Source organism: Equus quagga, unplaced genomic scaffold, assembly GCF_021613505.1.
Source record: "Equus quagga isolate Etosha38 unplaced genomic scaffold, UCLA_HA_Equagga_1.0 203_RagTag, whole genome shotgun sequence".
Lineage (NCBI taxonomy): Eukaryota > Metazoa > Chordata > Mammalia > Perissodactyla > Equidae > Equus > Equus quagga.
This window is the reverse complement of record NW_025798627.1, coordinates 7698849-7717276: the sequence shown is the minus strand read 5'-3', so window position 1 is coordinate 7717276 and position 18428 is coordinate 7698849. Positions and strand designations below refer to the sequence as shown.

At 39.9% G+C, this 18428-nt stretch overlaps 1 protein-coding gene across 7 annotated transcripts in view; it reads left to right on the top strand.

Moving 5' to 3' along the window:
• LOC124233468 (unconventional myosin-Ib) overlaps positions 1-18428 on the top strand; it is a 180001-nt gene that overhangs the window by 88530 nt on the left and 73043 nt on the right. For all 7 annotated transcript variants that reach the window (XM_046650573.1, XM_046650577.1, XM_046650574.1 and 4 more), the window contains 2 exons: positions 11541-11645; positions 15874-15920. In XM_046650573.1, the coding sequence (XP_046506529.1) occupies positions 11541-11645; positions 15874-15920 (152 nt within the window). The remainder of the gene's footprint in view (positions 1-11540; positions 11646-15873; positions 15921-18428) is intronic.

Below are 18428 nucleotides of genomic sequence, written 5' to 3'. Positions count from 1 at the left end.
AGATCTACTCTCTTAGCAACTCTTGAGTATATAGTACAGTGTGACTATAGTCACCATGCTGGACATCACATCCCCAGAACCTCTTCATCTTGTACCTGGAAGTTTGTAACCTTTGACCACCTTCATGCATCCCCCCAACTACCAATATACTGTTTCTACGAATTTGAGTTTTCTTAGATTCCATATATAAATGAGATCATGTAGTATTTGTCTTTCTCTGTCTGACTTATTTCAGTTAGTATAATGCCCTCAAGGTTCATCCATGTTGTCACAAATGGTAGGATTTCCTCCTTTTTTATGGCTGAATAATGTTCCATTGTATATATACCCCATATTTTCTTTATCTGTTCATCCACTGATGGACACTTAGTTTGTTTCTATGTCTTAGCTGTTGTAAATAATGCTGCAATGACCTTCAGAATGCAGATCTCTCCTCTAGATAATGGTTTCATTTCCTTCAGATGTATACCCCAAAGTGGGGTTGCCGGATCATATGGAAGTTTTGGAGTTTTTCAGGAATCTCCATACTGTTTTCCATAATGGTTTTACCAATTTGCTTTCCCATGAATAGTGCACAAGTGTTTCCTTTTTTCCACTTCCTTGCCAGCATTTGTTACTGCTTGTTTTTTTTGATATTAGCCATTCTGACAGGTGTGAGGTGATATCTCATTGTGGTTTTGAATTGCATTTCCCTAATAATTAGTGATCTTGAGCATCTGTTCATTTACCTATTGTCCATTTGAACATCTTCTTTGGAAAAATGTCTATTCAAGTTCTTTGCCTATTTTTTAATTGGATTTTTTTTTTTTTTGCTATTGAGTTGTGTGAGTTCTTATGTATCTTAGATATTAACCCCTTATCGGATATATGATTTGCAAATATTTTCTTCCTTTCGATAGGTTGCCTTTTCAGTTTGTTAATCATTTCTTTTGCTGTGTAGAAGCTTTTTAGTTTGATATAATCTCATTTGTTTATTTTTGCTTTTATTGTTTGTGCTTTGGGTGTGATATCCAAAAAATCTTTGTCAAGACCAATGTTCGAGGGCCTTTTTCCTATGTTTTCTTACAGGAGTTTTACACTTTCAGTTCATACATGTAAGTCTTTAATACATTTTGAGTTAATATTTGTGAGTGGTATAAGATAGGGTTTCAATTTCCTTCTCTTATGTGAATATCCAGTTTTCTCAACGCCATTTATTGAAAAAACTATCTATTCCCTGTTGAGTATTCTGACCTCCCTTGTCAGGTATTAGTTGACTGTATATGCATAGGTTTATTTCTGCACTCTTGATTCTGTTCCGTTGGTCTGTATCTCTTTTTATGCCAGTACCATAGTTTTTTGATTATTAGAGCTTTGTAGTGTAGTTTGAAGTTACGAAGTGTGATGTCTCCAGCTTTGTTCTTCTGTTTCAAAATTGCTTTAGCTATTCGGCATCTTTTGTGCTTCCATACAAATTTTAGGATTGTTTGTTCTCTTTCTGTGAAAAATGCCATTGGAATTTTGGTAAGGATTGCATTGAATCTGTAGATAGCTTTGGAGAGTATGGACATTTTAACAATATTAATTCTGCCTGTCCGCGAACATGAGATATCTTTCCATTGTTTGTGTCACTTAAATTTCTTTCATCAATGTCTTTTGGTTTTTAGTGTACAGATCTTTCACCTCCTTGGTTAAATTTATTCCTAAATGTTTTATTGTTTTTGATGCTATTGTGAATGGGATAGTTTTCTTTACTTCTTTTTCAGATAGTTTATTGTTAGTATGAAGAAATTCTACTGATTTCTGTAAGTTGATTTGTATCCTGCAACTTTACTGAATTCATTTATTAATTCTAACAGTTTTTTTGGTGAGACTTTAGGGTTTTCTGTATACAGTCATGCATTGCTTAACAACAGGGATATATTCTGAGAAATGTGTTGTTAGGTGATTTTGTCACTGTGTGAACATCGTAGAGTGCACTTATACAAACCTAGATGGGATAGCCTGCTACACACTTAGGCTATATGGGTACTGATCTTATGGGACCACCATCGTATGCAGTCCACTGTTGACCAAAATGTTGTTATGCACTGCGTGACTGTATAGGATTATGTCATTTGTAAATGGAGACAGTTTTACTTCTTCCTTTCAGTTTCTGATGCCCTCATTTCTTTTTCTTTCCTAATCGCTCTGTCTAGGACTGCCAGTACTGTGTTGAATAGGAGTGATGAGAGTGGGCATCCTTGTCTTGGTGCTGATCTTAGAGGAAAATCTTTCAACTGTTCTCCATTCAGTATGATGTTAGCTATGTGCTTGTCATTTATGGCCTTTATTATGTTGATATACATCCTTCTATACCCAATGTGTTGAGAGTTTTTATCATGAAAGGTTATTGAATTTTGTCAAATGCTTTTTCTGGGTCTGTTGAGATTATTGTCATATGATTTTTATCTTCTATTAATGTGATGTTATCACATTTATTAATATGCGTATGTTGAACCACCCTATATCCCAGGGATGAATCCCGCTTGATCATTATGTGTGATCCTTTTAATACGCCATTGAATTCAGTTTGCTGGTCTTTTGTTGAGAATTTTGTCATCTATATTCATCAGGGATATTGACCTGCAATTTTCTTATTGTGGTATCTTTATCTGGCTTTGGTATCAGGGGCTAGCCTTGTAAAATGAGTTTGGGAGTGTTCCCTCTTCAGTGTTTTAGAAGAGTTTGAGACAGATTTGTGTTAATTCTTTAAATGCTTGGTAGGATTCGCCAGGAAAACATCGGTCCTCGGCTTTTCTTCTTGGGAGGTTTTTGTTTACTGATTCAATCTTCTTAGCAGTAATTGATTTGTTCAGATTTTTTATTTCCTCATGATTCAGTGTTGGTACAATTGTATGTTTCTAGGAATTTATCCATTTCTTCTAGGTTGTCCAATTCATTGGCATATAATTGTTCAGAGTAGTCTCTTACTATCTTTGGTATTGCTGTGGTATCTGTTGAATGTCCTCTTTCGTTCATAATTTTGTTTGAATCCTCTCTCTCTTTCTTGGTTAGTCTGGCTAAAGATTTGTCAATTTTATTTATTTTTTTCCAAGAACCAACTCTTAGTTTTGTTAATCTTCTCTATTATTTCCTATTCTCTGTTTCATTTATTTCTGCTCTAATCTTTATTATTTCCTTCCTTCTGCTAACTTTGGGCTTAGTTTTTTCTTTTTCTAGTTTCTGAAAGTGTAATGTTAGTTTGAGATCTTCCTTTATTCTTAACGTAGGCATTTATAGCTATAAACTTTCCTCTTGGAACTACTTTTGCTGCATCTCATAAGTTTTGGTATATTGTTTTTCCATTTTCATTTGTCTCAAGATATTTTTTATATAAAATTTTAAAACATTTTCCGTTGCACTAAAATAAAAGCCAAACACAGTGGCCCTGTTGCACAAAGTTCTGCTTGACCTGGCCCCTACCCACTTCTGCACTTTCCCTCATGCTTTTCTTCCCTTCTGCTGGCAGCTCGTGTTACTTTCCATTAAAAGGCTTGCTCTCTCTCATATACAGGCAGTGTTTCATTAGTTAGAGCTTCCTGTCCCTTTGTAGATAATTTATCTGAATTCTTGGTATGGGCTCTTACCTGTATTTGCTCAGAAATTTGTGAAATCTTTGGCTGTTCAGAACCCTTTCTTTCCAGTAGGAATTTTAGGAGGGCACTGTGTCTTAGGAGAAAGTTTTTGCCCCTTCTTGTTACTGACCAGTTCTTTCTTGTGAAACAGAATTTAATTCTTAGAAGCAGAACAGTTTCTTGTTTGTTTCCAAGTTGACCAATGAAAATGGTAGCAAGGCAAGGTAAAAACTGTGTCCCTTGACAGAAGTCGTTTGTATTGTGGTCTTTCTCATGCCATCTACCCCCACCCCAATCCTTTTGACTGTATCTACAAGCCTATTCACTTTACATTTCTTTCTTTTTATTTAAGCATGAGGGAGGGGGAGATGAAAATATCCCAAGCCTATAAATTTTTTAGGTTTTTACTCATTCTTTGTCATGACTAAAGATATATTTTTGAGAGTCTGATTGTATCAATTTGTTCCTAAGCGAGTCATCAGAAGTGGGTTGTGGTCACTTGTTTGACTGGTGTTGGCCAATTTTTCATCTCCTCTGGAACATATGTTCCAAAAAGACAGAATGTCCACTAATTAGTCATGTCAGTACGTGACTTCCTCCTGGAGCGAGATCCCATCTCCTGGTGGCCTCGTGTACCTTCCTTATTGAAAAACTGAGTGGAGGTTGCTAGTTCCGTTTCAGAGGGTTGGCATTGATTCTTTTCTGAGAAAAGCAAAAACACCTCATTCCTCTGGTAGAAATCTAGTGGCGTAGAGTTCTTTCTTCTTTGTTGTATTTTTCTCTTCTCTTGACATTTTTTCTCACTAACCTGTTGTCCCACTCAGCACTTGAAATCTTTTTCTCTCGATCATCTTCCCTGAACTTAGTCCTTCTAGGATCCCTTTACCCTCTGTCACAAGCTGGAGAATGGAGAGCTGCTTCTCAGGGCTATCGCCTTTTCTTCTGGGAGGGCCACTCTGTCTACAGCATACGAGGTTAGATGCTGCTTCAGGCAGGAGCCTGGAGGAGGGTAGCACAGACGCCCTACAGCACTGTTTCTCAAACCTTCCACCTGAAGCACCAAGTCCCGCTCTCCCCAAATCTGTTGCTGACTGATATCAGAAAAATGAAATACAAGAAGACATAGAAAATTCAATCTCTAATTTTTTTTTTTAGTTTCAGCAGACAAAATAAACTACCAAATTGCTACAAAAACTTCTAAGAGCCTACTCTCATATGTAGACCAGTAACATTCCATGGCCTGGCCAACTTTGAGTAGTGCTGGTCCTTGGACCATGCTTTGAGTAGCATTGCCTAGCAGTCTCTTGAAACAATTGTCGTATTTTTGAGCTACTGTGCTTCTAGATCTTCTGATGCTTCAGTTGTCCATTATCACTAAAATTTGTAGTGCTAGGAGGTGGGCACTGTTCCTGAGAGCTGCTATTTTTAAATATCCACTCCACTGCGCTCTGTGGTAGCTGCTCTGCTCTTCCTCTTCATTTATAGATTCCAACAGCATCTCCTCCCTCTCTGTCTCCATGGAGACATGTAGTGTTTCGCTGACTTATTCCCATCCTTTTCTACTTTTCTTTCATTTTGAAAGCAGTGGGCCAAAAATTGCTTCAACTTTTATTATGGTTTTTAGTCATTACACTATAAATTTGAGTAAAGTATGTGTGTTGTTTAATGTCTCTGTTATATGGAGCTTACCTATGGGAAAATGAAATGAGGGAAAATAATATAGAGACTGCTGCCAGTAGTGTGAGGAGTTTAGAGAGGGGGTTTGATCTCAATTCTGTGGGAAAGAGGGATGCAGGCCATTTCTGATATGTCACATTATCTTATTCACCAAAATTGTTTTTGAGTACATGTAGCTGTTAAAAATTTTGTGTTAGTAAGTAAAGGAAAGAAGAGGAGAACTAACATTTATTGAGGGTCTGGAAGGTGCTATGTATTTTACATATAGTATCTCTTTTCAATAAGAGTCTTTGCTTAATAACCTACACAGAACCACTGTGTTGTATCAGAGGGCTTATTTTCTAAGAAGTAATTAATTTAACTAGGTTGTAAACCCGCCTTGGCAGATGATGATGTTACTGGTCTTAAACATTGGAGACTCTCTTAAGCTGCAGGGTGGTAGAAAGTGGGCACTCAGGGAGAGGCACGAACTCTTTGAGTCCTTTGGGGTCCTGTTTAATTCATTACTGCTGTGCTAAATAAAAAATTCATCATGCCTCATAAACGTGCCCAAGTATTTCTAGGCAGTGAACTAAAAATTCACTACGAAGCATACAAATAATTTGTGGAGGACCGTTCAAGCACTGATGGGGGCAGGGAGGCAGAGAGTGAGGGAACCATCATAACCACATTTTTCAAGGACATCAGAATAAATCTGTGGGCCTGAGAAGATGATCGTGACATATGAAAACGTAAATTATTTGGTTTCTAATTTTATAGTTATATCAGTTTCTAGGAACTCTTCAGCCGTCTGCTAAGAGAGTTAGAAAGCCTGCCTTCCTCATTAAGACTTTTGGTTCTGAACCCCAAATGACCTTGTATTACTTTACATCTGCGGGAGCTCTCTGACTGCCAGTGACAGAGATGTCACGTGACTTCCTGCAGCCTAAACATCATGAGCATTTCACGACACAGACTATATCCACCCTGAAGCGGAATAGCCAAGCAAACTGAAGGCCAGAACGCACTGAGCCTTTGATTTGTTGCTTCACCACGTGAGAAAGGCCTCTCTTGACCTACATGTTTTATATGAATTGTCAGAGATTTTGTGGCCAACTTGCATAAGCAGAGCAACGTACATATAGTTGTATTTCAGTAAAAACATTGCTAGTCACGACTCCTCTTGGAGCAAAGGCTGTGTTTCTTATTGCAAGACCTGTGCGTTTTGTAGCACGATTGGAACAGTTGACAGCTGCCTGTCAGATCACTGTGGGTGTGCTGCAGCTGGGTTATTTTGCAGCACTGCAGACTCAGGACCGGTAAAAAGAGTGTTCCTCAGTGTTGCACAGTCCTTCTTTCATTGTGCACAAACATGGCCTCGTGATTTAGGCAGTCTCACTCTTTAGGTCACTGGACCACCAGACCTATGTAAGCCCAGTTCCTAGAGAAACTTGGGTGTCTTAATCAAGGAGATAGAGAGGTATAGAAGTAAACATTTCAGTATGTGTGTGAGTGTAAATATGTGACTCTGTCTATATGCTATAATGACATATGTGACATGGTTATATGATCTATATGTGGCGTATATGCTATTACATATATTTATGAATGCATGCATAGATACCTGTTAATTCCTGGGTAAATCTACTAGAAGCTCTATGAAAAAAACTCAGAATAAGCTTTGCCTATATTCATACCTTTTTTCCCCTGACAAAGTGATTGAATCCAAGTGGAGCCTGCTCAATTAACATGCATAGGTTTTGATATCTTCGCAGTGAGATTCCCATCCTTTTGTCCTCCTGGTTGCAAATGTCTTTCATTGAAATATTTGCTTTCCCTTTCTCTTTGACCTAGTGCTGTTTCACAATGCTTTCTTTCATAAAGCATATTATTATATATAAATTTATATAATTACATAATAACATATAATAGATATTCACAACCCAGTGCAAGGTGCCAGAGAATACAGAGTTAAATTAGTTATCATTCTTACCTTAACAGGAATGTAAAATCCCCAGAATCAAGCTATCATCTCTAACTCCTTTTTGTTCTATGTAGAAATGAATTCTGATGTAGATGTTTTGATTTTGAAGTATTTTCTTATAGGCCATTTGTCCATTAGTGCAGAATATCTGTTAACTCTAGATGTTTTCCCATTTTCTGGTGGGAAGAGATTTTGACTTCAAAGACTTAATATTTTGTTTGCCTGACTATTGATGAATTTTACAATTCAAGTTACATTTAAATATATATGGACATAAATTTACATATGTAAAGTATCTATGAGTCATAGAATTGCTGAACTAAGAATTAATAATAAGCAGTGTTAAGTTTTGCCAATTTTAACTGCCACTGTTCTTATATCTAAAATGGCAGTGCTTTTCGAAATTTTGAGTACATATGAAGAATACACCTCTTTGTCCCAAATAGAATCATTTTATATTTTTACAGCATATGTGCAAGACATTGTCATTGAGAGTATGATTACTAGGTTAATGTATTCACAGGCTATTCAAAAGTATTGCTTTGGGGGCCAGCCCTGGTTGTCTAGTGGTTAAGTTCAGCGCCCTCTGCTGTGGCGGCCCAGGTTCACTTCCTGGACACGGACCTACACCTCTCTGTTAGTGGCCGTGCTGTGCTGGTGGCCCACACACTGAAAAATAGAGGAAGATTGGCACAGATCTTAGCTCAGGGTGAATATTCCTCAGCAAAAACCAAAAAAAAAACCCCAGCAAAAAACAGTATTGCTTTGGAAAATGCTTACAGTTTTATGCTGTAATTGTCAAGGTCATGTTTAGTTGGTACTTGTAATAGTCAACATAATTCAAAAACGAGACTTTGAAATATGGAGGATGATAATTTGATTCTTGAGTCTTCTCAGAAATATAATTTCTGTTCATAGAGGTTATTACATAAAGTTTTGATTTGGACAAATAAATATTTGAATAAAGATCCAAATTTACTTGAACTTTAGCACAGAAGAGTCAAAAGGAAATGAAGCAGAAAGCCTCATGAGATAACTATTATTTCCTGTTTCCAGCATGGGGAAATATTATGAAAACAGTCTTCTCAACTGTGTTGGACCCTGCAACTTATCCTTACTGGTTCACTTACTTTCTCTAAAGTAGTGACTGTCTCGTGAACCTCTTGAGTTAAAGATCAAATATTTTGTCAGGAAAAAAAATTATAATAGTTGTCTTTTTTAGACAATGAGACTTTGCAGAAAATTACTCTTAATCCAAGCTTCCAAAAATAAATGATTAAAATGAGCCTAATAGGAGAATTCCTGAAGATAGTTAAGGATCTGAACATAGAAACTTTTTAGCAACTTAGAAGTAAGTATCCTTGAAGCATATTTAGAAATAACATTCGAATTGCTTTAAATAGATTTTCAAGTTAATAAAAGTGCTTCCTCATTTCAGTTTAAGTTAACCCGTCTTTGTATCTCAGTAGATTTTGTGAGTTTACACTCAATTTAACAGCCAGGTGATGTAAGTCTAATCCAAATTCCAAAAGAGTTGTTCCTGGCACCATTTTTTTTTTTTTTTAACAGATTTGATCCTGAGAGAACTTGATTCCGTTTTGTTCAGGCCATTAAAAGCTCTCTGAGACTCCAGATCAATTCTAGCGGCCACCGAAGGGTTCTCATTCTTGGTGGATATCCCCCCGCCCAAGACACTTTGTCCCTGGAGTCCATCCTGGACCAGAACAGGGTTTCTCGAGAACTTACTGTGGCCGTGTACCTGAAGTTTGAGATCTGGCTACAGTGAGATCCATCATCACTGGAATAAACCAAACAGCCTGGCCTGGGTTTTAATATTTCTTGTCAGTTTACCTAAAAGAAAATGTACCTTTTCATCTAAAATGCATAGGTTTATATGTGTTTGTGTATTTGCCACCATCTGGGACAGTTACTTGGCCTATAAATGCTTTCAGTCTTCTAATAGTATAATGAGTAGAAAGACAGGCCAGAAATTCATGTCAAGAAGGAATACACATAATATATGTGAGAGTATAGGTGGGGATGGGGAGCAAAGAATGCCGCCGAGAAAGCAGAATGACAAGAAAGCAAGCGTGGAGGTGAGTTGCTTCAGAGGCTAAGCCTCAGAGTTGGAATGCGTGGGGATTCAGGAGAATTGGCCCAGAGTTGGAGATGAGATAGCACAGGATGTCAGGAATTTGCTGGGAGGGCAGCCTCACTTGAAAGCTGGAGAGCCTAGAAATAAAGTATCCTGAAGTGACCAGAAGAAGAGTTTCAGTTTGGACTGGTGGGTAGAGGAAAATGTCACCAAGGTCAAGTGAAATGTAATAGCATATAAACTCTTTGTCCATAACTGAGGCCGGGTCAGCCTGAACTGAGCAAAGGAATATGTGCATATAATTTACCAGCTTTTAGATAGTTAAACCCTGAGAACAATGGAAAATGTGGTTCAGGGACTTTCCACAATGGAGAGTGTGTTAAGGGACAATGCTCTTTGGAGGAAGGGTATTGCAAAGATGAAAAGACTGATGATTGTCAGTTGCGGTCTTTAAAAGGAGACAGCGGAAATCAGCCATCACAGGCCAGAGAGTCTATTTGGACCCATTTTCATTACCCAGAAAGCAAATTGGAGGAAGACCTAAAGCCAACCATTGAAGAAGTACCCAGCCTCCCACCAGTTCTCAGGGCTCCCTGCGATCACTTACTTCTCCTATATGGTATTTGCTAGTACTCCAGAAGCAGTCCATCTTAGGCCCTGAGAACTTTATGTGACCTGCATAAATTCTTGGTGCTCAGTGGCTCCTGTTGGTCGATGTTTTAGGATTGCTCAAGGCCCTGAGGCAAGCGTTGGCCAATGCACCCCAGGTGGCATTCCAGTTGCTCATTTATTATTTCTTTAAGGGTGGAAAATGGGGCTGGACAGCACAGCAGGTCTCCACATGAGACATGGCAGTGTTGAGATTTGCCCCCTTCTGCCCGTGAGCAGAGGTCCTGTCACTCACGCCTGGGGAAGGCTCGTCTGCTCTCAGACAGTGGTGCCAGAGCAAAGATTTGAGAGGAAGTAAGATCTGAGGAGCTTGGTTTCCCTACCCCGACTGTCCCAGTGAGGGTGTCTGTTTTATTCTGCCAACATTTAATAGTTGAGCGTTTCCCAGATCCTGATTATGGAACATTAGAACTAGGACAGCTCAACGAGAAACAGATTCCTTGGCACATAAGTTTGGGAAATGCAGCATTCTCGATCTTTTCCAGAGTTCTACCATGCGCGTGACCCTCCAAGAAGCCCTTTAAAAAGGAAACCTGTTCTCACTTCATCTAACTCACAGTGGCCCCAAATTCATTTGACTTTGGACCTCATTTTCCCTGAAGACCTGTTACATTCCTTGGAACTCAGTATTAAAAGGATCAGGTTCTAGGAGGCAGGTGCTGAGAGGGGACACGGACTGAGAGACACAGAAGGAGAAAACTGTCAGAAACAAATTTTGTCCACCTTTGAGCTAAGACGTCTTTGTGCACCTCAGGTGGCTTGCTGCTTGCAGCAGCTTACCTTTCAGAGTTACAAGTGAAGCCCATGAAAGCAGCTATTCACTGAAGGGGCTGTATGTCTTGTTATCAAATCCTTAGATTACCTGCTTAGTTTTTAATTGAGTTGAAGAGTAATTAATTTAGTCTAATTGTGAGCAAACCGGTTTGATTTAGAGAATATTTCTGAAGAGAATAGTTCTTTTAAACTTTAAAAAATACATTTAGGGGGCCGGCCCAGTGGGGTAGTGGTTAAGGTCTTGTGCTCCACTTTGGTGGCCCAGGGTTCGCAGGTTCGGATCCCGGGTGCAGACCTAGCACCACTCATCAAGCCATGCTGTGGTGGCGTCCCACATAAAATAGAAGAAGACTGGGAGAGATGTTAGCTGGAGGCCAATCTTCCTCACAGCCATGCACAAAAATTTGGTAAAGATACCCAGATTATCAAGTTATTTTTGGCTCAGATCATCTGTGTAATATAGTAATTGTATGTAAATGATTGCTCTGAGAACATAGTTCTCCCAAGATTTTGTTGGCTGTGTTACTCGGCAAATCTTTGAGCAGCCCAGTGATAACCTTTAAGCACAATTCCTATTACAACTGTATTAACGATATGTTGTTGAATAGAAAGCACTAATCTTTTTAAACATATTTACATATATTTAAGTCTGTTTACAGCTAGGAGTAATAAAGGCATTGGAAAACACTGTAAATGGGTCTTCTCCCTCCCCCCCAAATTTTTAAGTTTTGCCTAATTTATTAATCTGACTTGTTTTCATCCACAGAGGCCAGCAAGCTTGTTATGTCCTATGTAGCAGCGGTTTGTGGAAAAGGAGCAGAAGTTAATCAAGTCAAAGAACAGCTTTTACAGTCCAACCCGGTGCTGGAAGGTAGGATTTTCTGTGTGCTGGGTCGGTGTGACTGAGCAGTGGATCCGGTTGTCAGGGCCCTTCAAGTTCCTGGTGTGCTGGGAGGTGGGCTGGGAGGTGGGCTGGGAGGTGGGCCGGGAGGTGGGCTGGGAGGGCCGAGGCAGGAGGAGACTCAGGCCAGACCTGCCCAGCACACGGGCAGCGTCCTAGGAACGCGTGGCTCCAAGTACTTAAAGGGGGAACCGTTGACTCGTGTAAGAGGAGCTCTCCCACCTACAATCATTTTTTTCCCTTTCCATTTTTATTTAAATCTCTTCACTTTTGCTTAAAAATAATCAGCTGATAGTTGCATTTGACTCAATGGCTAGGAGACCTGGTGGAACAGAGCGCCGTGAATACAGAGCAGTTTTATTGTTCAGGGTGACCCCTGTGGCTGCTTGGTTCCGTTGGCAGGGAGATCAAGGCTGTGCCAGAGAAACATCTAAGGGCCAGTCTTTTCAGGGCCCTAGAAAGCCTAGACCTGACTGTAGAGCTCACATTCTATGCATGGCTGTCTGTACTGGTCAGCTCGGGTTGCCATAAAAAAATGCTGGCAACTTGGTGGCTTAAACAACAGAAATTTATTTTCTCACGCTTCTGGAGGCTCAGAAGTCCAAGATCCAGGTGCTGGCCAGGTCGGTTTCCTTCTGAGGCCTCTTGGCTTGTAGGTGTGCGTGTCACTGTGTACTCACATGACCTTTTCTGTCGATGTGGTGGGGGAGGGGTAGCCTGGCTGGCTCATGACCTCATTTAACCCTAATTTCCTCCCAAAGGCCCCCTGTCCAAATACCACGCATTAGGGGTTAGGGCTTCAGCATATGAATTGAGAGGGACCCACAAACATTCACTCCATAATACCATCAGAAAACAAAGCCAGGCGTGAGTCCCCTTAATGCCATGGAGGTTGACGGAAACCATCGGTATAAAGCATCTTTTACTTTGGGAACATAAATCAGAGCCTTTCCCTATTGATGGCAAGCTTTTAACATTGCTTTATATTGGAAGGATGTCTTTATTGTCATTTAACACAGTTGTTGGGGTAGAGTAGGGTTTCTCAGCCTCAGCACTGTTGACATTTTGGACTGGATGCGTCTGCTGTGTGGGGCTGTCCTGTGCACTGAAGGAGTTTAGCAGCATCCGTGGCCTCCACCCACCAGGTTCCAGTAGCACTCCTGCCCCTAGTTGGTACCATTGAAAATGTCTCTGGACATTGCCAGATGTCTCCTAAGGGGTCAAAACCACTCCTGATTAGAATCTCTGGTCTGTAAGAGTAGTTTGGTTCAAGCTTTTGTTCAAAGTCACAGAAGGTCAGGATTTAACACCGATTAAAGCAGAGCTCTTTGGGGTGGGTGGAATGCCCCACTGTGTGGAGGGACAGAACCCTGCCCGTTGTCGTTGTTACTCAGGCCTAGCCCCTCCTTCCACTTTAATGGATCCTTATCCCCCAGATAGCGAAATAAGAGTCGTGAAAATGCTTTAACTTCATGAAAGGCAAAGGCTGAAACATTTGTTACGTTGCTACTGATCTTTCTTCCCCTTCAGTATCTTAATGAATAAAGAAGCTATTATAAAAAGTGCTATAAATTCATTTTATTGTTCCAGTATTTGGCTTTTTGTTCCTGTGTTTTGCTTTTAAGTTAGGGTGCTTTACATGTGTTGTATTTCTGTATATGCTTCTTTTAAGAATGCCGTGACCTAAAGGAGAAGCACTGTGGAATGCTATAGCTTGCATCTGTGATTAGAATCTGGCCCTTTATTCAATGGTATTTGAAACTAGGCCCGGGTGCAGGAAATGGTAGAAATGTCTACTGTGGGCATGTATTATCTTTTATGGGAATGCTTTACTTTTTAACTGGAGCTACTACTGTAAATGAACATTTAGAACAATGAACTTAAAAAAACAATTGAGGAATGTGTCTCAAGTGTTCTATAATGGAAGACTTGTTTTTGATTCTGTGGCTCACAATAAAAGACTTCAGTGTTTAGAACTGTGTTAGTAATGTGCAACTCAGATTTGTTTGATGAAAAGATGGTTTATGGCTTACAAATGGCGCCCTGAATAAAGTTTTTCTGAAGCAATTCCTTCACTTGCCCTTGACCTTCAAGCCGCAATAAACTGTCCTTTATGTATCGGCATCTTGAGCTGGACTTTGGGACAGTGCAAGTTAGTTCACTTGGCACCCCTCCATGTTCACACCCACCGGGAAGGACTAGCCTATGAAAACACAAAAAATGTAATGGTCTTCATGATAGCTCAGTCAACCCTCACCATTACGAAGCTTGTATTTATTAAAGTGTTGGACATGGGATAATGATGTGAACCTCTCCAGCAAGCATCCTCTTTTGAGTATTTCCTGTGTACAGGTTTCCTCACTCAATATAGCATCTCAGCTTATTTTCTATTGAAGAGAGAATTTGGTGTCAGGGACCTACCTAACCATACCCATTCCAAGCGGAATGTCTCATACAAAGAACTTCGCCTGTGTTGACTTTGTAAATTTTGTCTTAACTGAGCAGGGGCCAACTTTTTTTTTTTTTTTAATCAAAAAACCTAAAAAGCCAGCCAACGTGACACATAACACGTTAGGTTTGGCTACCGAATGTAGAAAGTGAACTTCACCTTGAACACACGTTTCCTCACCTTGGTCAGGTGATTGCTGTCAAAACTTGGACCAGCTTTTAGCCCTAAGTAATCATTTGAGCTCTCATCACTCTAATCTGCTGTGTGTTAAATTTAATGAAGTTTTGGAGGCTTCCAGAGATTTGGTCCCTGACCTCCCAATCTAAGATTCGTTTCTGTTTGCCACATCGTCATGAGCTCTTCAGTCCTTGCTAGGTGCAGTGTGGCCCAGGGATCCCAGTAATAGCCTTGGGGTGGGGCTGGTGAGGTATAGGTAGAAATACAGAATTTCATGCCCATCCCCAGACCCAATGAACCAAAGTCTGCACTTTAACAAGGTCCTCAGGTGATTGATTTGCACATTAATATGTGAGGTGGACTGCTGGGCTTCCAAAGCATCAAACAAGGTCCCCTCTGCTTATAGGACTTATATTTATTTGATTTAGGCCTCTACTACCATGGCCCTGATTAATTTGCCCGTATACCATGCACAAGCTTGGTGAAACAGTCCTTTTACCTTCTGACACTATGAACTATACGTGTTAAACAGGAGCACTCTGTACTTGGGGCCACATCAACTCATGGTTCTTATGTGCCCTCATTTAAAAGGGAATCCTGTGGGAGATTCCGGCTCTTCAACGTAGCTAAGATTGGAGCAAACCTGGATTTTGCATTATGAGCCAAATTAGTTTTCTTTATTTCCTGGAAAGTTTCACTTAGGTCTGATGGACATAAGCTAATGAAACTATGTAGCATGTTTAGCCTATTGGAAATGACGTTAGGTTTCAAATCTCTTTCTGTATTTCAGAGTTAGATATTTAGGTATGTTTTTCTTTGGTAAGGAAGCTTGGCCCTGAGCTGACATCTGTTGCGAGTCTTCTTCTTTTGTTTTTTTCCTCCTGAAAGCCCCAGTGCATAGTTGTATATTCTAGTTGTAGGTCATTCCAGTTCTATATGGAATGCCATCACAGCCTGGCTTGATGAGTGGCGTGTAGGTCTGTGCCCAGGATCTGAACTGGCGAACCCTGGGCAGCTGAAGTGGAGCACACGAACCCAACTGCTACGCCACCGGGACAGCCCGAGTTATACATTTAATCACATTGAAGTAGCTTTATTTTAAAATTAAACAATTTAAAGTTTCTCATGCCTTTTCTGTCTGGAAACCTCATGAAATTCCACAAAACCTTTGATAACATTAAGTAGTTGTCTTTGAAATAACCTTATTCACTGGTGATAATGGTGGAAGAGCAAAGACGACTTGTTTGCTAGCCACTCAATTGACTACTCTCAAAACGATTAAAAAGTGTTGAATTAGACAAGATTAAGTTTACGGGAAATCTTGGAAAAAATTCCATGATTCATAGGCATGGCTCTTCTTTTCTGTGAACTTACAATAAGACGCGGAAGCTTTAGCAAGTTACTATGACTTCTCTTAAATGTGTTTCTATGAAAAGTTTGGATGGAAATGTCATTGCTGCAAGTCACATTTTCGGCGATTTATAGCTGTCAAATCATTACATTTGCTTTGTCTTTCTGCTTGAAATTATTTTTCTGTCAATTTTAACCACACATCTGTTTCTTCCTTACTAGCTTTTGGAAATGCCAAGACTGTAAGGAATGACAACTCCTCTAGATTTGTAAGTATTTGTGTAAGCATAAGTGTTAACACTAATATTTAGCTCTTGTATGTTTAAACACTTAGCAGATGTTTAATATTTCTTAATACACACATTTTAAAGATAAGAACACCATTGCTATTGAGACGCTGAAGGTTCTATAAGGACTACTTTTTGCCTTCTGGAATTTTCCTTTTTGATTCTTGGAGTGACAAGCTGTTTTTTTCGTGTGTTCTTGTCATCTACCTAAAATTCCATGAGCAATTTAAATGAGGCTATTTAGAATAACTATTTACGTGAGTTTTGGTATTTAAAATTTTAATTAAACATCAGAAATTAAGTACAATGGGCCCCCCTTATCCTTGGGGGATATCCAAGACCCACCCCCAGTGGATGCCTGGAACTGCAGATAGTACTAAATGCTGTGTATGCTATGTTTTTTCCTACGCAGTAGGCTAACAGATGGGTAGCAGATACAGCATGGATACTCTGGACAAAGGGATGACTCACATTCCGGGTGGGATAAGCAGGAGGACACAAGATTTCATCACGTTACTCAGAACAACGTGCAATTTAAAACTTACGAATTGTTAATTTCTGGGATTTTCCGTTTAATATTTTTGGACTGTGGTTGATCATGGGTAACTGAAACTGTGGAAGGTGAAACCACAGATAAGGGGGGATGACTGTAGAAAGAAGGATGAACTGGGTGTCAAGTTTGTATACTCTGTAGCTTTTGTCCTTCATGCAGTGGGAACAGAAAGGATGGGGGTGTATTCTAAAACTTTACAGAGGTAAAATCATTAGGTTTGGCAACTAATAAGGAGAGGACTAAATAGTAAAAACTGAAGCTAATTGATGTTTTGAGTTTGGTTGCGTTGGAAGATGCTAATTCCCCTAATAGAAGCCTTCCAGCCTCATCACCCATCACTCTCCAGCATGCACTGTGCACGGCAGCCCACTGGGATCTCTCCAGCTGTGCTGGGCTCTTTCATTCATGCCTCTGGTCTTTACAGAGACCCAGATGCTGCCTGGAGGCAGCTGGGGGAAATATGTTGAGTATGATAGTGGCGTTTTGAAATTGGTCCCTTTTTTTCTATAGTTTAACCAATCTTATAAATTCTTAAAAGATATTTACTTTATAAGGTATCTTCTCATGTAACATTACTGGGGACCATTTTTGGTGGTCTTCTATGCTTCCCTGCCAGAGAGCCTATGCTTCTCTGCCAGAGAACCTTCCTGCCCTCTCTCTTTCCTGTCTTCTTTTAGCCCCTTTTTGCTTTTGTCTCATTAGAGTTACCGAGTGCTGAAGGCATGAGAATGAGCTCAGGTGGAGATCGTTTTGATATCTTGGAAAGTGGAAGGCTAAGGCTCCCAAATCCGAGGCTGTGCGTTTTTTCCGTCGGATTAGCCCTTTAAGTTCTTAGAACTGATTTGAGCCTTGCCTTTTCCTGTTGTGGTAACATGGCTAATCTTATTACATAAATGGAATGAGAAGCAAAGGGTGGGCAGATAGAAGTACTTCCAATAGATCAAGCTTCTTTATGGGATGGAGATTTTATTTTTGCTGTTTGCAAGTCACACACACGCACACACACTTTTAAAAAATTGCAAATATATTTAGTCTATAGACCATAAGAATGCAGAAAACCATATTATTTAAAGAGTCGTTAGTACTTAGTGATATTTGAAAATCTGGTGAAAGGTTGGCAGGTGATTTGGCTCATTAAGTAACTTCAGAGAAATCCTATTATAACACAGGTATTAGGATGTGAGATTAATACGTGATTATAGGCTAAATCATTTCATGCCCGGATTTTAGTAATATCTCTGCTTTGTGGTCTAACTTGACCAGTAACATGCTCAAATCATGTTAGAATATTATAGTAGGACTGTGCTGTATTTAAACTGTCTATAACAGTGGTTTATGACTCCTGGGAGATTACATTTTCTTCTAGTGTGTTTGACTGGTTAACCAAGAATAAACTTCTTGAGCTCTTCACTGAGAAATCTGGTAGGCCCTGAGATGGTCTAGTTCCTGTGCGTGTTCCTTGTAGCTGACATTTTACGTCAGAGTTCCCGTGGAGGTGCCTTACAGTGCTCTCCTCCCTCCAGCACCTCAAAGGTGACGTTGAGCGTCTATTAAGAAGACACCCACTGTTTTTGGAAAAAAAAACCAAAAAACGAAAACAGTTTTAAGGCTTTGAAAATCTCTGTTCTTGACCAAGGATTTTGGAGGGGGGAGGGGCGTTATGTTGAGCACTTCCTGGGTGCCAATTGCTGAGCTAGGCACTGGGGCGTGTAGGAGGGAACCTGTAGGGTCAGGAAGCTTTCATCACCAAACCTCTCATTCAGTAAGAATAAAAAACCACAATTTATTCATTTGTTCAGAAACACTGTTCTTTTTTTAACATAGTTAACCCTAGGTCTCCCTGCATCTCCTCTTGCAGCCTAGGGTCCTTTCTCCACTGGTAGCCAGAGGGATCTTTACAAACTTACGTCTCTCACTGCTGAAAGCCCTCTGTGGCT